The sequence below is a fragment of the Lissotriton vulgaris genome, chromosome 2_1, assembly GCF_964263255.1.
Source record: "Lissotriton vulgaris chromosome 2_1, aLisVul1.2, whole genome shotgun sequence".
NCBI classification, from domain to species: Eukaryota; Metazoa; Chordata; class Amphibia; order Caudata; family Salamandridae; genus Lissotriton; species Lissotriton vulgaris.
The window spans coordinates 1,729,606,170-1,729,629,762 of NC_141687.1; the positions used below are offsets into that span (position 1 = coordinate 1,729,606,170).

General features: G+C 45.5%; 1 protein-coding gene across 1 annotated transcript in view; it reads left to right on the forward strand.

Annotated features, from left to right (window-relative positions):
* LOC147733202 (mucin-2-like) overlaps window positions 1-23,593 on the forward strand; it is a 1,332,790-nt gene that overhangs the window by 441,087 nt on the left and 868,110 nt on the right. The window contains exons 7-8 of the mRNA XM_086957736.1: window positions 8,029-8,154; window positions 13,546-13,663. Of these exons, the coding sequence (XP_086813862.1) occupies window positions 8,029-8,154; window positions 13,546-13,663 (244 nt within the window). The remainder of the gene's footprint in view (window positions 1-8,028; window positions 8,155-13,545; window positions 13,664-23,593) is intronic.

Genomic DNA, 23,593 nt, shown 5'->3' on the forward strand with positions numbered 1-23,593 from the left:
TGGCATATTTTGTGGACGGGGAGCCAGTGAAGAGTTCTGAGGTAGGGGTGATGTTGGCACTTTTAAGGAGGTCAAGGGCGAGTCTTTCTGTTGTGTTCTGGATATTCCGAAGTTGGTTCAGCAGCTGTGTGGTGATTCCCAAGTAAAGGGTGTTGCCATAGACCAAGCGGTTGTTGCTTATCCAAAACACACTACCTTTTAGAACTGTAAGACAACAACATTATATATAAATGTTCCACACAGTGAGAGCGACTCTGAGACTGGGAAAGTCAGATGACAACAAAACAATGTATAACATATATTACATCAATAAGAGCCTGTTAACTATTATGTTTAAAGTTAGTAAAAAAGAGGGCAGTTCGTATACAAATTATTTTTCCCAGTGACAGGATTTAGCTTGTAATTTATTTCATTGTCAATATTTTGACACACATATGCCTTGAAACATAGGTTTCCTGAGAATAACAGGGAAGGGATACACCTTTGAAAACCACTTAATGGTGAGCAGAGTACCAGTATATATCCTTTGTCCTGATAAGGATGCAGAACAAGAACCATACACTCTACTGTATTCAATTCTCTATGGGTAACGAAAGACTCTACAGAGCCTACATCGGACCTGGTTTTCCTGAGTTTGTAAGATTCTGGTCCTACTAATGCCCTACACTGCAGTGGCAGAAGTGATACATTTACTCATTTAGTGCTGAGCCACTTCCCTTATTGGTTTGCTACTGATCTTGCCAGAGAATGTAAACAGGGTCTCAATAGATCTGGCGATTTTTAGCTTTGTGGTACTGAGATCTGGACCCCATTATCCACGGTGAGAGAAAAACACCCTTAGATAGGAGAAGTTCTTTGCTTCCTCCAGTTTATGGCCCATTACAAAATGTAGGTAATAATTTGGTTTCCCCTTGTCATAAACCATAGTAAAGGTTTTCATAAAATTAAGTTGTAAGTCTTTTTCAAGTCCTTTTATCCATGTATGCTTTGTTTATGTACTTTTTTTTTGGACCCTATCCTTTCTAATCTTCCGTTTAAGTGCGATCTAGTTGCTCGCCCCTTGGAGTGGTCGGACCATTTTGCAGTTCAATTTTCGCTGACCCGTATGGGGACTGTTGATAATGGAGGCGGTAACACGGAAGAGAGCTTCCGACGTTGGGGCAAACTTAACATCAATTAACTTAATATGCTCCTGTCCGAATCTTTACCAGATGTCAGCTTACCTCTTCCTATGTTAGACGCAGTGGTTTCTAAGTAGCTGGATGCTGCTGTTGATAAACTTCTCCCTTTGGTATCTAAACATTCTTTGCCCCACTGTCCCCCTGCGTCATGTTTTTCCGAAAACTTAAAGACTATGAAGTCCCGATGTAAGGCACTCGAGAGGATATGGAGACGCTCTTACTCACTGTCCTGCAAAGCAGACTATAAAGAGGCCCTTAGAGATTACCATAAACAGTGTAAAATGGCTAGAGCTACCTATATCGCCAACACTGTGACACAGGCCCAAACTGCTCCCGTACACTTTTCTCTGTGGTGAAGAAGCTAAAAGGCTCTGACATGACCCCTGTCTTAGATGAGGAACAATGCAATTCTATCGCAGAATTCTTCTTAGCAAAGGTGGAGCTCATATATGACTCTCTGGGCACTCCCACCCTTGCCGAAGAATTAACTTCGATGTCGGTTCCTGTTCACACTAACATGCCTTGTTCCGCAATTAAACTTACAGCCTGGCTACCTTTTGATGATGTTTCCTTTGCTCACTGTTTTGAAAGTGTTAAATCAGGCTCCCCATGTGACCCTTTACCGGCCAAGATTTTGAAACAACTTGACTTGGACTCTCGCTGTGTTTTGAAGAAGCTTCTTAACTCCTCCTTGGAAGAGTCACATGTCCCACAGGAGTGGAAACATGCAATGATTATTCCTCTCCTAAAAAAGGCTGGAGTTGATGCCTCTAATTTATCTAACTTTAGGCCTATTTCGCTGTTGCCTATCTTTTCTAAGATCTTAGAAAGACACATTAACACACAGCTTACTCATCTTGTGGAGAGATTGGGCTTTCTGCATTTATCTTAATCAGGCTTTAGGTCCCATCACTCCACTGAAACAACGCTTTTAGGAGTTACAGAGAGATTGCGTCACTGTATCGATCGCGGAGAAACATCTGCACTCATTCTTCTTGATTTGAGTTCGGCCTTCGATATGGTGTCACACTCCATCATTCTTGCATCTCTTCGGTCTCTAGGAGTTGAGGGTCCTGCTCTAGCCTGGATAGCCTCTTTTTTAAGTGGCCGCACTTTTCAAGTTTTTTCTGCAAAGGCATCTTTTAAAATTTGTTTGTTGGCGTACAGTGTTCCCCAGGGGTCTATCCTTAGCCCGCTACTTTTTAATATCTATGTTAGACCCCTGGCCACCATAGTGGAGGAAGCGGGTCTTACCTTATTTTCGTACGCCGACGATACGCAAATAATTTTTTCCCTCTCTAATGTGGAAGGTGGCAAAATCTCTGTTCTGAAACAGGGGTTGACTAGGGTCTCCAAGTGGATGCAGAGTAATTTCCTTAAACTTAATGGAGACAAGACCGAGGTTGTGATCCTGGGCAAGGGAAGAGATCTATGGGCTCCCCAACATTTATTTATTTATTTATGGAATTTTTAATGCGCAACTAATACCCTAGGGTGTCTAGGCGCAGTGAGATACTCTGGGATGCACAAAATTCAGGGCGTGAACTTATTGGTTGAATAGCCATGTCTTCAAGGCCTTGCGAAAGGCAATGAGTGTTGGTGCTATTTTAATGTGCAAGGGGAGTGTGTTCCACAATCTGGGGGTTGGCCCAACATTGGCCCAAGGATATGGGCCTCACTCCTCAACCCGTTGCTCAGGTTCGCAATCTCGGATTCATCATCAATGAAAAGCTTACGATGCGGCAGCAGGCAGTAAAGGTAGCCTCCACCTGTTTCGCCACTTTAAGAGGGCTTAAAAAAATCCTTTGGATGCTCCCTGTTTCCACACAGAGGACTGTAGTCCAGGCATTGGTTGTTTCCCGCCTGGACTACGGAAAAGTCCTTTATCTTGGAGCTGACCAAACAACAGTAAACAAACTCCAAGTTGTGCAAAATGCGGCTGCACGGCTTTTATGTCATGTTCCTCGGAGAGTCTCTGCTTCCCAAGCACTCCATGATCTTCATTGGCTTAGGATTGCTAGTCGAATTACATTTAAGGCTCTATGCTACATCTTTAAGATTAAACAAGGTTCAGCCCCTAGGTACTTACAGGATCTCATCCAGGCCTAAAAGCCTAGCCGCTCCTTGAGATCCTCGGGGAAAGGTGATTTTGTGATTCCGAGATTCAAGCTGGTAAAGATGGGCGGCCGCTCATTTTCTCATCTAGGTCCGAAGTTTTGGAACGCTATGCCTGCTATTGTAAAAATCGAAACAAATCTTCGATTCCGTAAGGGACCTGGCTTTTTCAGTAGCGATTAGGGTGTCTCTTTTCAGCAAAATTTCATGGTATGTTCTCTCCCTCTTTTAATCTATCCCTTGGCGCCGGGAAACCGATTGCGGGTAGCTGCGCGCCTTATAAGTTTAAATAAATAAATAAATAAATAAATATGCTGCTAAATATTCGCTCAATAGTTGTAAGCCATTTGCAGGTCTGGAAATCAGAAACACATCATCAGCATATAGAAGCATTGAGGTTGGTTGAAAGCCGACCTTAGGATTGTCGGATTATAGCTGCTGTAACTTATTGTCTATCCTGTTAATGTATATTGAAAATAGGAAGGGGACAAGAAAACAGCCTTGCCTAATGCTGCTAGTAACCTTAAAGTCTGGGCTAAATTCTCCACCTAACCCATACCTTATCCATGCTGTTAATCTGGGGGTAAAGCTGGGATAAATGTGAAATAATGTCAACTGGGGCACCCAGTTCAGCCATGAACTTCCATACCTTTTCATGATTTTCTAGGTTAAAGTAACTGGTCTGATCCATGAAGCAGAGATGGATGTGTCCTTGTCTTCCTGTAGTGTATTTTAGCTATTACCGTCACATCAAATGGACCCTTATGATTGTGGGGATATATGAGACTGCAGATTTATCAAGAACCAAAGGGACCCAGAGACAATAACTGAGTTGCACGTTGCAATGGTTTTTCATTGTGTACAGGGTATACAGCAATTCATATGGTAAAATATAAAGTATGACGAATAGGTATCAAGGAAACCTATGTATTTCTGAAATGGAAATAAGATTGAGTTTAGAAGCAATGGTTTTGTGCATCTATGAATTTGTGGGTACCCATATTAGCATGTGAATTAGAGGGTATTATTCAAATGACTTCTTCTTTACACACGGTATTACATTTGGAAGGCAGAAATTAGTTGAAAGGCAAATGATAATAGCCCTTGTTCTTCTATCCCTTGTTTTCTGAGTCCCCTAATAACAATGGTACCTCACTTGTGGGGATAGGCATAGTGTTTGTGAAAGGAAACAACCCAAAATGCAATGAGCACACATCACATTTTACACTGAAAACTTCTTTCTAATGTCCCTAGCTGTGGATTTTGAGCCCTAGTTCAGCCGGCACCTAAGGAAACCTAACAAACCTGTACAATTTTAAAAACTAGACACCGAGGGGAATCCAGTATGGGGTGACTTGTGTGACTCCCCCGAGTGTCTGTTACCCAGAATCCTTTGCAAACCTCAAACTTTATCAAAAAAACACATTTTTCTCACATTTCTGTGATGGAAAGTTCTGGAATCTGTAGGGTGCCACAAACGTCCACCCACTCAGCCTTTCCCCAAATCTGTCAATGAAAATGGTACATCAATTGTGTAGGGTAGGCCTTGTGCCGCGACAGGGAAATGGTTCAGAACGCCACGTGGACAATTTTTCCTAGGAAAATTGATCCTTTTTTGCAATGTGCCTAGCTGTGGATTTCGAGCCCTAAATCAGCCAGAGTGGTAATGATCACAAAGCCAATGACTGGGAAACTTTGTGTCTGCCATGTTTCCTGCAAGCACAATATGTGTGCAGTGCTTACATAGTTTCGCCACTTCCTTTTGTGTACTTTGTTTTCTTCCCTGCAGTTTCCCATGACATGACCACTAGAATATTGTTAACTTCATTGACTCTCGTTGCTTATCATGTACCTATGGATACTGCCCTAATATTCCCAGGGCCTCTTGGTTTTTCTTGTACTTTATCAGAATCTTGCAGTCAATGTTACTTGTCAAGATTTGAGACAAGTGCATTTCTATTGGTTGACACTGTCAGAGTACAAGATCCGGGAAAGCCTACTCTATAACCGGGCCGGTGACCGATTATTTTTCTAAGATGGTCTGTGGTACAGTAAAAAAAAAGCATAGTGGCACTGCAGTAGCCCTCCCCTCAAGTTGACCTTGATGATGTTATCTTCGATTTACAATAAAAAGCAAAGATTTAACATAAAATAAAGATTATTGCCATTCAATCACCATGATCAGTCATCTACGTCTGCCCAACGCAATGTAACTTTCTGGCAGTGATAATTTCGTGAAAGAAAAAAAATAATGTCACAAATTTGATCCGCCAAACAATGGGCAATCTTATTTTCTAAGTCTAGCCAATTTTCTTTGGTTTGTGATTCCAATTTTGGGACACCCTTCACTATGATAACATATGGAGGGGCATCTGGGGGAAGATGTAAAGAATCTGAAGTGTGTGTAGTACAGCCCGGGTTGCCTTCAGCAGATATGATAGCTCGAAGGCTTTGACATTCTAGTGCAGGCTTCTTTGTCAGATAGATTTGTGATATTTTCTTCATTTCTATTTTTGGGTTGACTGGGCAGAGTTGACCTACATGCCAGAGTTGATATTACAGTATGGTCAACTTTACCTGTGCTGTCAGGTAGGCCATTGATTGGAACATTTCGGGTAGAAGCCCTGTTCTATGTGATGATTGTAGAGGCTGTACACATACTTTCTAAGGTTGCAACTCTCCCCTTTATTCCCTTAAATTAAGTAAGTCCTTTTTTTCCAGATTTTCAAACTTCGAGTGTAATCTTTGAATCAGAGTCTAGATATTCTTAAAACCCTGTGTATCAAGGTCCCCTTATGGGTATCTCTTTTGATTGAAGATTTTACATTTTGAGCTCTATTCGCATTTTTAGATATAGCACCAGGTTTTCTTACAGGGAGTTTGGTACTTTAAGCTGGAGGTGATCCTATATCATGCTGAGGTTTGATCAAGGTAGTATTCGCTGAACTTTCAGTTATGCCAGAGAGGTGTTCAAAAGGGAATGGGCTAGTTTGTTGTTTTATCAGAATCAGTAGGTATTGGATGCATAGAGGGAAAGGATGTGGGATTCCCCACAGCCTGCTCTGTACTGTTTCCCCTAGCCTTATTTGCGCCTTATTATGTGGCCATATTTCTTACTTCTAAATTAGTTATCTCACTTTCAGTGAGGCCCACTGCTTCCATTAGGCAGTTAGTAATGGAGTTAGTTGTGAATATTTGTGGTTCTTCCACTTTCTTTGTCGAGTTTTCATTTACACGTGGATTTCCCTTTGTAAATACTTTTATAATATTTATTAAAGTCTTACCCTTGTGGGAGCTGGGAAAACTGTACACAGGGAACTAAGTGAATGGACCCTGGCCGACCTCGAACGGAATATGTTTTGCAGCGCTCAGGCTACTCAGGTGACGAGAGTAACCAGGAACCGCATCCCGGGGCGGGGGGACAGGTAGTCCTTTAGCCCCCAATGCTGTCCCTGCTGACACTCCCGCGCAGCAGGAAACAAGAATGGGCTGACAGAGCTCAGGCTCCTCAGGTTAAGACTAGTATCCAGGGACCACCGCCTGGGGATGTAGGGACAGGTAGTGATTAAGCCTCGATGCTGCCAGTCCTGCCGCTGACAATTTCCTCTTTGTATCCTATAGTTGTCTCTTTCTCATTGTCTCTATCTACATCACAATGTTTATACTATTATTTCTCTCACTGGTCTTTACCTCTAACTTTTAACTGTCTCTTTGTTATATGCGTATGTATTTATCACCTATCCCTTTCAATTGTGTGATACACTCTTTCACATCGGTCTATATTTTTCTTAACATCTGTCACCTCTATGTTTTGAATCCTTCTCTCTCACATCTCTGTCCTTGCCTCTGTCTCTCACCTGTCTCTCGCTCTAGTGTCGTTTCCCACTAATCTTTGAATAATTTTCCCCATTAGTCTTTCCTCTGTAACGTTTCTCTCGCCTTTAATTCGTGCGCTATTCGCTTGCTCAGCCTCAGTAGGAGGCACATAGATGCATTTTACAAGCGTCGGCTCTATTTAAAACTAAATAATTGTTGTGCAAGTGTGTTTGCTTATATCTGGCTGCTGCTCAGAGTTTTCTTGCCTCCTCTTGGACACAATGTAGCTGAGGGGCAGGGAAATCACGCAAGGCGCACTAGACCCTTGTTCATCTTTGTTTGTGACACTGCCCTTAGAACCTCTGAGGCCAAGGGTCGCAAGGACAGCGTCAGAGGTATAATTGTAACCAATGAGGACCCCTAAATGACGTCCTAAAGCCGGGATACATATTTCAGAGAAAGCATGAACAAAACGGAAGACCGTTTCTGTCCTGATATCAGGTACCAGCAGATCGACATTTTTTTCATTGCGAAAATATCATTCTTTCAGTAAAGCGTGTAGTTTGGAATATAAAATAACAATTTTTCACACGTGGAATAAGAAGGTAGGTTCATACATAGCACCTGGAACACTTCCTCGTCTAAAGCAGGTGTCTGGAAGTATTGGTGTGGATCTAGAACTCGTTCTAGATTGTTGCCGCTTTTAATTTTAATTCTGTGCATGGTAAAACTTGATAGATGCACAGACATTTACAGACACTGTGGATAGTGTGGATTTAATGAAGACATGTTTGCTATGCTGGAATATGACCTAAAGGTGCAAAACGTGCCTATTAACATCTATTTCTCGTGGTTGAGATGTACACATAAGGATTTTTGATACAGTTCTATATAACATCTCTTCGTTGTCTTCCAGTTATCGAGTGTCCCTTGAACTTGGAGTACCAGGAATGTGGATCAGCCTGTGCGGACACCTGCTCCAACCCGGACCATTCCCAGATCTGCACAGAAGAATGCTACAGCGGCTGCTCCTGTCCAGCAGGCAAGTTCCTTCCATGATTACTGCACACTCTTGAACAATCTCTGCTTTGGCTTGCACATCCCCACCTCAGGCTCACGAAGACCTTATGCCCACTTCAGAATACCTGAGTGCCATATTATGTTCATGTCATTGACCCAGCTGTACTCATGTACTCTATTAGGTTGCCCCTCTACGTACTATAGATTACCTCCCACAAGCCATTTATCAATCACATTATAGGGAGCAGCACATCCTAGTGGAAAATATAATCTATGCTACTTTTTAAACATTTGGTGGGAAATCTATTCAAGAAACAAACATTGATTTCTATCACAACGTGTTCTTGAGGAGGGTGCCACAGTTTCTGGCTTGTGGATTGTTCAGTTTATGCATCCCCCCTCCCAGACTTCTAGTTGCATATGCCTCCGTATCCATCTGCTGTCCAAAGGTTAAAAAAAAATTCTAGCAAAGCACCCCGTGTGCTTTCCCTGGCACATACTCCAAGCATTAAGAGAAAATGGTCTCTTTTCGGGGCTTTTGGAGGACATAACTAACCCCAACTCATTTACTTACTGTTGGACCTGGCCCTGCCAGCAGTGTCGCCTCGAAACCTTTTGCTTTCAACCCTTCTTTTTTGCTGAATTTGTTTTTGTTAGCTTGAGGACATGCACACGCTCTCTCCCAAACATTGTAAAATTGCCCTGCACCCAATTAGCACATTCACTTGCTTGTAAGTCCCTAGCTGATAGTACTACATGTACCCAGGGCCTGTAAATTAAATGCTATAGGAGGACCTACAGCACTCATTATGCCACCCACTAATTTGCACATTAAAACATCCCAGGCCTGCCACTGCAGCCCGTGTTTGAAGTTAAAAACTGCCATTTCGATTTGGCAAAATTAACAAATAGGCAGTCCTAAATCACAGGTAAAGTAGGCCCTAAAGGCTCATAGGGCAGGGTGCATTGTATTTAAAAAGTAGGATGTGTTTTAAAGTTTTACATGGCCTGATAGTGCAAAATCCTAAGGTCGTTTTTCACTATTGCAAGCCCTATCTCCCCCACAGGATAACATTCTGTTATCTTATTACACTTAATAGGTGATAACATATGTTTGGCAGCAGATAGGAAAATGAGGTTTATACTCTAATGAATTGTAATTTAAAATATTCTTTAAAGGTAAGGTCGGATTTTAATTCATAACTTTGAATAAACCATTTCTAGAAAGTTATACAAAAGGGAATGATGGACGGAGCGTTTGAGCAAATCAAACACTCACTCCCAGTCAACTGATCTGGGTTTAATCCATCACCATTCTTTAGCACACTCAGCCACCCCAGTTCAGACATGGCCATATGCAAATCATTCTGACACTGTGCCTCATGGGAACAGTCCAGCCCGAACTGCCAAGCCATGTCTTCCCTGGACCGGAAACAAGCATCCTGGGACCGGTTTCGGATTCATAAACCTCATCAGCCAGGCTATCTTGAATCCAGTGGCCAAGTGAGCAAGGGACTCACGTCTGAGCATACCCTGCCAATTTAGGGCAAAAAAAGAGATACAAAAGGGGATGATGGACAGAGCATTTGAGCAAATCAAACACTCACCCCCAGTCAACTGATCTGGGTTTAATCCATCACCATTCTTTATCTCACTCAGCCACCCCAGTTCAGACATGGCCATATGCAAATCAGTCTGACCCTGTGCCTCATGGGAACAGTCCAGCCCCAACTGCCAAGCCTTGTCTTCCCTGGACCGGAAACAGGCATCCTGGGACCGGTTTCGGATTCATAATCCTCACCAGCCAGGCTATCTTGAATCCAGTGGCCAGGTGAGCCAGGGACTCACGTCTGAGCATACCCTGCCAACTTAGGGCGAACAAAGCGATACAAAAGGGGATGATGGAAGGAGCATTTGAGCAAATCAAACACTCACCCCCAGTCAACTGATCTGCCTGGCTGATGAGGATTATGAATCCGAAAACCGGTCCCATGATGCTTGTTTCCGGTATCATTTCTAGAAAGTTGGCATTTTCTTGTCCTAATAATTTGTACCTTCTGCCAGTGTCCTGATTTGCACGACTGTGAATAGGACCACAGTTTACCTTTGTGTATTCCTCCCAAACAGTGCGGCAAGGGGGGACCAAGTGACTAAGGGGCCGATCAGGATAGCGGTTTTTCCGCATCCTCGGGGCCGGCGGAAGCCACCGCCGGCCCCGAGGATGCGGAAAAACCGCAGCGGACTGACCAAGGACCCACCGCCACATTAGGATGGCTGGTGGGTCCTGGTTTCCGTCCGCAGCTTTTCCGCCGCGGTTGGCTTACAACCGCGGCGGAAAAGCTCTAATATGGTGACGGTGTCTCTCAGACACCGTCCACCATATTAGGATGGGCAGTGAATTATGCTTTTCCGCGGCGCGTTTCCCGCCGTGGAAAAGCATACGGAACTTCACTGCGGGGGCCCGTTGCGGGCCCCCTAGGTGAAGGGGGGGTGGGGGGTGCACATGGGGGGTACCTATGGTACCCCCCTGCATTTGCATGCAGAAAGCGGCAGGCACCGCACGGTGCCTGCCTCTTTCTGCATGCAAAAGCAATGCGTGCATTTTTAACATTGCCGCGGGTGCAGCTTGAAGCTGCACCCGCCGCAATGTTAAAAATAGAGGATGTGACCGCCAGGGTGGCGGTCACATCCTAATTGCACAGGAGGGAACTCCGCATGCCCATGCGGAGGTTCCCTCCTGCTCTGGGGTCGCGGACGGACGCAAGTCCGTCCGCGATCCTGATCGGCCCCTAAGTGTTGGCAGAATGGGCTATTCTTCCAGGATAGTTGGGGGCAGCAGTTCCCTGCTCCAATTACATTTAAAAGGGATGCCTCTAGCACACACACAAAGGAACATAACATGTAACCATTTTTTTCTAACCCAGATTCCTTGAAGACTTGACAGGGGACGAGAGGGGCTTTCCAGAACCCAGTGTGTGGGTAGTTTAGGGAGTCCACACACTTCAAAGGGTGGCACCAAGTGTAGATACTGGAACTCCTGAGCCACTAATCCCTACACTCCTGGACCTGTGGCCATTACAAAAGAAGGACTACCTTGTTCCTGAGAGGAATTTACTGCTGTTTGAGGCCTGCCCCGCTCTTTGAGAAGGATCTCTTGACCAACTCCCTTCATCCCAAGCTACCTGAGTGACTCTAAGGGGCAGTTAGCTGACCTCTTGTCGGAACTACTGGGACACAACAAGCTCCTGAATCCTCCCTGCAACTGTCCAGCTGACCCATTGCACCAGACCTGCCTGAAACTGCAACTGGTCCTGCCTGAGCCCTGCTGGTCTCTGCTTCAGTTAGTCCCTGAACCTCAAGAAGAAGTGCCTCCTCTGATCCGGGACCCATGTCTGGCATCAGGGAGAACTCTTCCTTGCCTAACTAAATGTTCCTAAAAATCCAGTGCAAAGTAATACAAAGCTCATCAAAACCTTGCCACACCAATGAGAGCTTCATAGGATCTGATGCAAAGCAACGCAAAGCACCGCCAAGCCTCATCCTTCAGCTCAAGCTTCATCTGAACTGACACGTAGCATCGTAAAACACCTCAAGCTTCTTCACAAAGCTTAATCAGAACCAAATCTGGGTGACATAAAGCCTCACCACACAGCTGCAATCTTCAAATGAACCAACAGCAAAGTTTGGGGAGCCTTGCAAAGCAACACCACACAGATCTGAAATCAAGAACATAGGGTACAACTTCTAGCAGTTCAAACCTGGTCCTGTGCCCCTGCCTGCGCTTGAGTCAGCCAGAACTTCTGAATTTGTCCTGGCCAGAGCAACCAGATACCTTCAGTTAGAGCATCGTGCTTTTAGGACCTATATCTACCTAAACTTTGAAATTGCACTTTCACGGTTCTACTGGTTGGATTTTTGGTGTTCTGAATTCATTTTATTTACTGCAGTTTAAACTATTTTCTAAATTGGTTTGGAAGGTTTATTTATTAGAGGTAGTGTGCTGAATAAATATTTTACACATTGCCTCTAAGTTAAGCCTGACTGCTTTTTACAAAGCCACCAAATAGTTAAGCACAGGTTCATTTAGTGACTTTTTTGTAAATCTTTTCCGGTACTATCAGGCACATGCATCAAGCGATTTAGGAATCGCAAACGGTGCGAATCGCAAAATTTGGCCGTTTGCGATTCCCAAATCACTATTTGGAATGCATTATCCTAAAAGTGAAGAATTCGCTATATTTGCGATTTTTTAAAGTGTGATTGCTTTTAAGGAATCACAATTTTGCGATTCCTTAAAAGCAATGCATGAAACTGGAAAAAATTGCGATTTCGCAATTAGAGAGAAAAAATTACCATGAGGTTGGACCTCATGGTAATTTTGCGAAATGTTAGAAATATGCAATTTTGTGCATTTTTTTAACTTTCGTGTTGTGCACACACATGCCCTTAGGGCATGTGTGTACACAACATATGTGCATTGTTTGATTTCAGGGGTGCAACAGGGTGTCCTTTGGACACCCCTGCACCCTTGAAATCGCAATCTCAATTTGCGATTAGCTAATTGCGAATCGCAAATTGAGATTGTCTTCCCATTCATTCCTATGGGCCTCTAGGCCCATAGGAATGAATGGGAAGGGATTCCTTATTTGCGATTCGCAAAATGCTAATCGCAATTAAGGAATTTTAAGAAATCGCAATTTATTTCGTGATTTCTTAATGCATAGGCATTTGCGATTCCTTAAAAATCGCAATTAAGGAATCGCAAATGCCGAGATGTAGGTTTATTATTTGAGTGGGACTTCTACCACTCTCACTTAATAGATCGAGTTCTCACTATATCTTACTGACATGATATTAGAGGTACTAACCCATTTTCTTACTCACTGACATGACATTAGAGAGATTAGGCAATAGTGTCAAAGTGGCCCCTCAGGATGGGAGGTCATATCACAATTGTTATCTTAGCATAAGCCAAAGATTGGATGGGTCTTAGATGTTCAGATAGGCAAGTCTTATTTTTGTTACGTATTTCTATCTCACAACAACAGACAGGGCATTGAAACAATCATCTCTAACTGACATACAGTGAGCTCCCTTACCAATAACCAACAAAGAGTCTCCGTTATTCTAAACAGAGTGATTCATGGACTTCATTATTACCTAAAATTGGATTGAAATCACCTATTTGATGGTCTTGAGATCTCATTCCTATTTTTTATCTTATGTGTACTGTTTTTATCTTCTTGGTGGTGGAGAAGACCTGAGATAACACTAGGCACTTACTTGGAGTGGCGAACTCTTGCTCATTGCATAGAAATGTGATTGGCTTATCTGTTAAATCCCATTGTGCCATGGTCAAAGAGCATTGTCATCATTCTGTGCTGAAATGCTCTGGTTGTATTTTTGGTTTCAGGAACTGTACTTGATGACATTAACCTCTCTGGGTGCATCGAGCAAGACAAGTGCAGCTGTACTAGAAGAAACAAGATCTATTCTCCTGGGAGCTCATTCACCACTGACTGCCTTTTATGGTAACTTTGAGTATGCATGAACATTTGGAGATTGTGAAATGTAATGGCTTTCATGTTTTCTTCACAATCACATACCATTATAAACATATAAACAAATTCTTCTATTCACAAAGGTAAATACAGTTAGAGATATACAATTACAAATACATTTACCTTTTTCATTCCTGCTCGGATGCCCCAAAAGGGTTTTGGGGACGTATGTTAATTTACTACTGAAGAACTCTCTGCCACGAATGTGTAGAAATATGCATTCCTACGTAAGAGGTGAGAAGTGGATGTTCCAAGATGGAGTTTGCCTTAAAAGTTTGGGAATGTGCACAAATGTACATTTGAGGCTATTTTCAAATTCGGAGAAGACCCATTTCCACCTTGGAAATAGTTGGAGGTTTACTTCAACCTAGCTCAGAACCACTACCATTCTAGGATGAAAAAGAAACAGGTTATCACCACACTTGCTGTGCAGCACGGGAATTTTTTCTTTGAGGATCAATTTTTTTTCCTGCAGAGAAAGACAATGTGCATTTGCAATAGAGGCGTCCATTGCTCATAGGCAGAGTTCTCCATTATATCTAGAACTATGGAGAGGCAGAAGAGGATCCTTCTACAAAAGTCAAGACATTCCTAGATGTATTACTGGAAACCTGCAGCTGGCACAGCTTTCCAGGTGTACTTCTAAACTACAATCAGGCTTAAAGAAAATTCTTTGATTTTCCATCATTCTTTTGAATAGGATTCATATATATTTGACAGCAAGTAATACATGCAACACCCACAAAGTCAATTAAATATTATGGCTTATGAAATTGTACAATCTGAGCATGCCTTTCAGTTTATCACTCTACTATTCCATGCATTCATTCATGCTACATGAAGAACTTTCTGCTTGAGGTAGCTAAGTCAATATTCCTTTTTACCTAGTAGAATGATCCTTAAGTACAACATTTATTTTCTATGTAATAATGCTTATTTTCCCTAAGGTACAACTTTGCTCTCAACATTGCTACTCCTTGTCATCCATTCAGCACCCATTTAGCTCGTGGTGTGCCCCTGTCTACGATCAGCACACAAAGCCTTTAACAATTTGAAAGTCCTTGAAGGAGATTGTCAGTATCACAATGTTTAAGTACTCTCCTTCAAATGGCTCTTTCAAACGGATACTGCTCTGATGATTAATTTCAGATTCCAGGCAAAGGCCTAAAATGCATCCATGATGATTTTGGTCTTATGTTGCCTTTTATAGAGGTAGAACCTGCTTTCCCACTTCCATGCTTTCTGGTTCTATGTCAGAATATCAAGGTAACAAATACACACCAACAGGTGCGGCCAGTCCACTGGGGCTGTGGGGCTATGCCCCTCCTCCAGACATGCACAAAATGTGCAGGCTCCTGGCTGCCTGAACCGAACTTTGCTGGTCTGAGTAAGTCACAGCACCAGTAGGCGTGACATCCTCAGCTTAGCAAAGGTCCCTTGGGCCCTCCCCTCAGTGACCAGGGATAGCGTCACTGATTGCCTTGCTCCTGGGCGCATCAGTTTTAAGCCCTAAAGCGCCAAGGGTTGAGTGTCAATCAGTGACACTTAATCACAGAATGGGGTGGGGTCAGCAGTCTCACTGACCTCATCCCACTCTGTCATGACATTGGGACTGCTGCCTTCCCTAAGGTCAGCCAATGAGGAACGTCAGCAGTCTCAAGCCTCCAGGAACCTCCAAGGCAGAGCTGGCTGCAGTTAAGTGTGTTTTGTTTTCTTTTAAATTAATGTGTGGTGAGTGCGTGTATGTATGAGTGTTTGGTAAGGAGTGTTGTGAATGGATGTGCTTGTCTGTGCGCACATGTGTGAATGCCTGCCTGTGAGTGTTATGTGTATGCGTGCGTGTGTGCGTCCCGCCCACCCCCTCTCTCCAAAATATTCCGGCCGCCACTGCACACCAACAAAAGTATCAACTGCGGAATATAGACTACTGCTACATCCACAATGGGCTATTATAAGTAAGTATAGCTTTACACATGTTTAACTTCAGAGCTATTCATCTTAAATATGTGTATATTATTATCTACCAAAATATTCTTACCTAGAAAATATATTGGGGAGCAGTATTTTGGAGAATTTGTTTTGTATATCAATGTTAAAAATGTGCTATTCTGGTAGCACACTCTGGATTTCAATTGGACGGAGACTGTAAATATTTTAAAATTAATTGCATGCTTTCCCAGTTGTTTTAATATCTCTTTCCCACACATTTTTAAATGGGTGTACTGGACAACAGTTTCTGTGTCCCACGTCAAACTTTTCACTTTCTTAGACTGTAATTCACTTGCTCAGCCACCTTATGGGCAGAACCCGTGTAACTGCTGTCAGTGGCTTCTGCTAACAGTTTTAAAATCCCTCAAAGTTTTTTTGGCATGAATGATCATACATTTTTTGAAGACTCAAGCCTTTATGCTTTTCCTTAATGCATTTTCAGATGCTCGATTTCTTATTAAAATGCTTTTCTGCAGGAACTTTTCAAGATAAACAATTTTATAATTCATCGTAAAATTCATCATAAGGGATCGTAAAAACATTGTTTTCTGACAAAACACGTGTTGGCTAATTTGGAGGCTATAATTGAAGATGAGAATATTTGAAAATTGAAGAAATTTGAAGAAATAAATCGATTTGTATGCAACCGGAACTGGACACATCTTTTATCCCAAAAATCTAGCGGCATATTTTCAAGAACAACGTTAAAATGATTGCTGCTTTAGCGGCAGGAAACTGCCGCTAGAGCGGCGATAATGGGCTTGATAATATACCCTTGTGAATTCCCATAGCGCCCATGTTCACACCAGAACCTGGGCTTCTATGGGAATTAACAAGGGCATATTACCAAGCTCATTACAGCCGCTTCAGCCGCAGTGTCCTGCCGCTAAAGCGGCGATGATTTAAACGCCGTTCTTGATAATATGCCCCCTAGATGCTTAAATCATACCTACCACCCTGGAAACAAATTTCACCATGTGAGGAGGGCCGTGGCCTTATGAGGGGGATGAAGCTTCGTTCTGAGGGCTTCCTGAGATGCACTCTGGCCTTCACCAAATGCACTTAGCCTCCCAAACAAAAAGGTCTCCGATGCTGTTGCTGATGACCTGTGCTGTTTTTACACCCAAACCCTTTAATTGCCATCGGCTACTTATAGCTTCCAAAGACAAACTGGAAACAGTGATTAATTCGAGATGGTGGATTACGGTGCTCAGCATCAACACCTAAATGTCAGCACCTGGGCCTATGACAGTCTGCCACAAGGTGGCACAGTCTGGCTAACTTAAAGATGACCTTAACCACAGTTAGTTATTAAGCCAATATACATCAAAAAGTAATAGTACCTGCCCCCAAGCCATTTTTATAGCTTAAGGGGCCTGAAATAGTCTGAATTGTCACACTTTTATAAGTGTGAACTTTAGGATTTCTGTTGTTACTTTCATTGGCAGGACTTGGAAGGGAAATGTGTGGTACAAGGTGCAGTGGCCTCCTGACAAGAGCCCTGGCACTTATGTTTTTTGCAAATTAGGCACTGACTGGTTAGCCACTCTCTGCAGTGCTTTCCAGCTTGTCTTCACAGCTACTGTGTGCTTTTGACTCTCGACCAGGTGACCGCGTGAAGAGAACCAATCAATCAATCAATCAATCAATCACAGGCATTTATATAGCGCACTACTTACCGGGAGGGTCTCAAGGCGCTAGGGGGGGGGGAAAGCTGCTACTGCTCGAATAGCCTGGTCTTGAGCTTCTTCCTGAAGGAGAGGTGGTCTTGGGTCAGGCGCAGGTCGGTCGGTAGGGAGTTCCAGGTCTTGGCGGCCAGGTAGGAGAAGGACCTTCCTCCTGTTGTCGTTCTTCGGATGCGGGGGACGGCGGCGAGGGCGTGGCTGGCTGATCGGAGATGTCGTTTGGGAGCGTAGAAGTTGATGCGGTTGTTGAGGTAGCTAGGGCCTTGATCGTGTAGGGCTTTGTGTGCGTGGGTGAGGAGGCGGAAGGTGATTCTTTTGTTGACGGGGAGCCAATGCAGGTCTCTCAGATGTCCGGAGATGTGGCTGTGTCGTGGGATGTCGAGGATGAGTCTGGCTGAGGCGTTCTGGATCCGCTGGAGTCTCTTCTGGAGCTTGGCGGTGGTTCTGGCGTAGAGGGCGTTGCCGTAGTCCAGTCGGCTGGTGACGAGGGCCTGGGTGACCGTCTTCCTGGTCTCGGTGGGGATCCACCGGAAGATCTTCCGTAGCATGCGCAGGATGTTGAAGCATGACGAGGAGACGGCGTTGACTTGTCTGGTCATGGTGAGGGAGGAGTCCAAGATGAAGCCCAGGTTGCGTGCGTGGTCTGTCGGTTTGGGTGCGCTGCCCAGGGCGGGGGGCCACCTGGAGTCGTCCCAGGCGGAGGGCGAGGAACCCAGGATGAGGACTTCCGTCTTGTCTGAGTTCAGTTTCAGGCGGCTGGTCGTCATCCACTCGGCTACGTCTTTCATCCCTTCATGAAGGTTGGCTCTGGCGGCGGCGGGGTCGTTGGTCAGGGAGAGGATCAGCTGGGTGTCGTCAGCGTAGGAGATGATGTTGAGGTTGTGTTGGCGTGCGATGGCCGCGAGGGGGCTCATGTAGACGTTGAAGAGGGTGGGGCTCAGCGAGGATCCTTGAGGGACGCCGCAGATGACTTTGGTGGCCTCTGACTTGTACGGTGGTAGCCGGACTCTCTGTGTTCTTCCGTCGAGGAAGGAGATGATCCATTCCAGTGCCTACTCCTGGATTCCGACGTTGCTGAGGCGCTGCACTAGGGTGCGGTGGCAGACAGTGTCGAAAGCCGCGGAGAGGTCTAGGAGGATGAGGGCCGCTGTTTCTCCGTTGTCCATCAGGGCTCGGATGTCATCGGTGGCAGCGATGAGGGCGGTCTCGGTGCTGTGGTTGGCTCGGAAGCCAGACTGTGAGGGGTCAAGGATCCATTTGTCTCGAGGAAGGCGGCCAGCTGCTTGTTGACGGTCTTCTCGATGACTTTGGCTGGGAACGGGAGGAGCGAGATGGGGCGGTAATTCTTGAGTTCGGTGGGGTCCGCTGTAGGTTTCTTGAGTAGGGCGCTGAGTTCGGCGTGCTTCCAGCTCTCCGGGAAGGTGGCGGTGTCGAAGGAGGTGTTGATGATGTCCCGCAGGCGGGGTGCGATGACCGCGTCGGCCTTGTTGAAGACGTGGTGAGGGCAGGGGTCGGTCGGAGATCCGGAATGGATGGAGTTCATCAAGCGGATGGTGTCTGCAGTGCTGATCGGAGTCCAGGCGCGGAGGGTGGTGGTGGGGGGCGGTGGTTCGGTTGTGGCGTGCGTCGGTTGAGTGCTGAAGCTGTTGTGTATGTCCGCGATCTTGTTGTGGAAGTAGGAGGCGAGGGAGTTGCAGAGGTCTTGCAATGGGGTGATGTCGTTGTTTCCGGCGTTGGGGTTGGAGAGCTCTTTGACGATGTTGAAGAGTTCCTTGCAATTGTGTGCGTTGTTGTCTAGCCGGTTCTTGAATGCAGTTTTCTTAGTGGCGCGGATCAGTTGGTGGTGCTTCCGGGTGGCAAGCTTGAGGGCGGTCATGTTGTCCGGTGTTGGTTCCCTTATCCAGGCTTTCTCGAGGGCTCGGCAGTTCTTCTTGGAGCTCTTGAGCACTGGTGAACCATGGGGCCTTCTTGCTGCCGGGTCTGCTAGGCGGGGTCCTCAGTGGGGCGAGTTCGTCCTCGCAGTTGTTGATCCACTTCGTGAGGTTGTCGGCGGCCTGGCTGGGGTTCGCTGAGCTGGCGGGGGGGTGTTGGCTAAGGGAAGCGGCGAGCTGGTTGGCTGTGATCTTGTTCCAGCTTCTTGTTCCAGCTCCGAGCAACCGGTTGCTGGTGGTGGTGGATCGTCGTTCTTCTGAAGGTGAAGTGGACACAGCTGTGGTCCGTCCAGTGGAGTCCAGTGGCGTGGCTGAAGGCGATGTCTTTGCTGGATGAGAAGACGGCGTCGAGTGTGTGTCCGGCGATGTGGGTGGGGGTGGATACCAGCTGCTTGAGTCCGAGGTTGGCAAGGTTGTCGAGCAGGGTGGTGGTGTTGCGGTCGTTGTTGTTCTCCAGGTGGAAGTTGAGGTCCCCCAGGAGGATGTAGTCAGCGGAGGGGAGGGCATGCGGGCTGACGAAGTCGGCGATGTCCTCGCTGAATTGTGTGCGTGGTCCCGGGGGTCGGTAGATCAGGGTGCCTCTGAGGGTGGTCTTCGGGTCGGTGCGGATCTGGAAGTATAGGTGTTCGGCGGTTTTCAGGGTGTCGTCGGTGTTGGTCGTGATGTGGATGGTGTCCCTGTGGATGATGGCGATGCCTCCTCCAGTTTGTTTGACGCGGTCTCTTTGGGTGACCTTGTAGCCCTCTGGGATGGCGATGGCGATGTCGGGCGCTGAGGAGTCGTTCATCCAGGTTTCCGTGAGGAAGGCGACGTCAGGATCTGTGGTGTCGAGGAGGTTCGAGAGTTCAACCAAAATTGCTTGACACACGGTTGCACCATGTGAGTTGGCAGGTCTGCTTGAACCCAAGCGGCAAAAATAACTGAAACTTTTAAGAACAATAAGAGTGACTCTGAAATGGCACACATGGAGGCCAATTCCGATGTCGGACCGGTCAGGAGGCCGTACCCGATCGACCTGCTGTCGTCGGTTACGGCGCTGCTAGTACGATGTGACCGAACAGGGTTTCGCCGCCCTCGTATACTTCACAATGCAAGCATGCATTCCGAGCAGAAAGCATGCTTGCAATGTGAAAAGCAGGGGTGCAGTTCATCCCTGCACCCTGTGGCCGGCATCCCAAGGTGCTTGCCACTGGGTGCAGGGATCCACAGAGGTGCCCCAGGCCGCCATTCGGCAGCCTCGCACCCATGAAGGCCCTACTGGGACAAAGACAGTTTTGAGATGCCTTTTCATGCTGGAAAAACCGGCACGAACATTATGTGAAATGTTTCATATTCATGTACTTTCAACACCATAGAGTGCTTCTTGTGTGTGTCATAAATAATACATTTAAAAAAAATAGATTAAGTTAAAAAGAGGTATTAAAGGCACCAGCCTTGAGAATACACATTGGACATGGACGAATTCTCCTCACCAGACTAGGCCCGGACTGGCCATAGCGGGCACCGGGCAATCCCCCATTGCGCCGCAAGGGTGAGGGCCAGTTTTGAGCCCCTGGGCGCCGATTTTGTTACAGGGCGGTTTTTGCAGCATAACTGCAAAATCGGCCCTGCAACAAAATCGGCCTCAAACCCTCGGCGGCACCTCAAACCCCACCCCCCTCAGTGAGGAGGGGGGGCCGGCCGAGCACTTTGCCAGGGCCGGTTTTGGTTCCCAGTCCGGCCCTGCTCCTCACCCGCTAAGACATGATTGATATGTGCACGATAGCTGCATTCAAACTCTCCAACCGACCATGTAAAAACCACACAAACTGTACGTATTGACCAATTAGATGATCTTATCCGATCTGTACCGTGCAGTTTGTGTGTGTAAAGTTCTGCCAGCCAATGCTCTGTTTGAAAGGAGTGGGGCTTTAAAACTTTCTTACAACTCTCTAATGGAGCACTTTCTCGCAGCACTGAAACCAACTGCAAGGCAGAGGGTCACACAGTGTGACTGACATTCAAGGACCAACTTAAGTCCTGTGCTGCAAATCTCACTTTATGTGTGACTGGAGGACTCACAATGTGGAAACCTCGAAAGGAGGGAGCTGGTCCATGCCTATGGTTCGAGGCTGGGGAGAAACTTTGCTTGCAGGAATTTTCCCGCCATAGTCTCTTGGTTAATTTCGTTCCAAGTCCGTTCTGCCACCTTCTCCCAATAGATCTCCTTAAGATTAGTCTTAGTTGGAAAAGAGGCAGCCTCTGAGTTTCCCCATAACATATAAAGGCTTAGTACACCCAACGTTTTTCTAAGTTCTTTTAACCATCCTATTTTGTGGAACACATCTGCCTTAATTATGTCCATGAATCCCTCCGCATAGTGTAAGAGTTCAGGTGTAGTCCAAAGTCTACTTCAATAAATCATAGGTCTCAGTCTTGCTAAATCAATTAGTGCCTTCCTGCCTAGATCGTACCTAAGTGGCAGCAGGGGTGGTGCTCTTGGGAAGGCTAGTAATAAGTCAAAAAACTTATTTTCTGAGGTTTGTAGTTTTCCAAGGTTCTCGTGACCCCACAACTCTGCCCCATAAAGTGATGATCCTAGGGCTTTGGCCTCATAGACCTGGAGCACAGGTTTTACTGGTTTTGTTAGGGATTATCTGTGCTCAGAACCAAGTGCACCAACTATTTTCCTGTGTCTTATAGTTGCAGAGTCTATGTGTTTGGTCGATCTTAGATCATTTGATATATGAATTCCCAAATATGTAAAAGCATGAACAGTTTCTAATGGGCGGTCATTCATAACAATATGAGGTTTATGGCCTCGGGGTGGGTTAAAAACCATTGACTTTGTTTTAGACACATTAATTTCTAGTCCATGGTCCTTACAGAATTGATCAAAAATTCTTAAGGCACGTTGTAGACCACTTGGAGTCTTGGATAAAATCAGAGTGTCATTGGCGAACATTAAAATCGGTATCTTGGTAACAGCCAGTGACGGGGCATCAACATTTTCAGCCAACATTCGGGAAACAACTCCATTTATATACAGTGTGAACAGCGTGGGGGCCATTGAGCATCCTTGGTGTACCCCACGCTCTACAGGGAAGTCGGAGGTTACCATTCCATGCCCTCCCCACTGGATCCTCGCAAATTTTGCCTCATGGAGCCTCATTAACATTGTTAAAAGTTCTTCTGTAAGGCCCAGGTATTCAACACTTGCCACAGTTTGGGCCTTGGAACGAGGTCGAAGGCAGCCCGTAAATCTACAAAGGCTGCATACAGGCTACCCTTCCTCAGTAGCACGGTTTTCCATTGTAGAAGGGTAAAGCGGAAGACCTGATCCATTGTGCTTATAGATTTTCGGAAGCCTGCTTGAAATGGCGGCAAGGCATTGTTTTCTTCGGCCCAATCCAAACAACCACCCTACCTATCACCTTTTGGATGGTGTCAATTAGACTTATGGGCCTATAATTCCCTGGTTGTGATTTGTCTCCGTTCTTGTAGATAGGAATTATGATTGCACATTGCCATGACGCCGGTATATTAGCGCCCCGGGAAACCGCATTCAGTAGGAGAAGGATGTATTTACACCAGCGCTCCTTGTCATTGATGAAAAGATCCGCAGGCACCTCATCTAGACTCGGGGCTCTGCCATTAGAAACTGTGCTCAAGGCCATCATAACTTCACTGCTGCAGAATAAATTGTCTTTATAAAAAGAAGGCTGTGGTCAGTCATCTGGTTATTGGGCTGAGTATCTGCATACTGAGGCTTGAAATAGTTAATCCAGTCCTCCTGGGATACATTATTATCTGGAGGCTCTGATGAACCCCCATTGCCCCATTTGTCAATGTTCCAGAATAGCCTAGAGTCTTTTTTATCGCTGGCCTCCTTTAGCTCTTGCCAATGCAGCTCATCCCACAGTTTCTTCGCATTGGCTATGCTTTTTCTATACGCAGTTCTGGCAAGGCGAATAGACACCGTATCCCTCCCCCTGATTGCGGCTCCTAAAGCTGCTCTAGTCAGCCTACACTCAGCATTATACCACTTCGCTGGTTTGGCGTTTCTCATGTCACCTTTCTTTGCAGGTTTCTGGAAATAATCCCTAATAGCTCATGAATTTTGGTTGCTTTATCGCTGCCTGAATATTTTGGGTTTACTTGTTCAAGAAGTTTTACCGCTTCATCAACCTGAGTGTTAATGCTATTTATAGTTTGCTGGTTAGCCTTAACATATAACCATTTCAGCCTGCGCATGTCATTGGTTGGGACAGTCAAAGGGGCATTAACTACCTCATGTGCCATACCCATACTGTTTG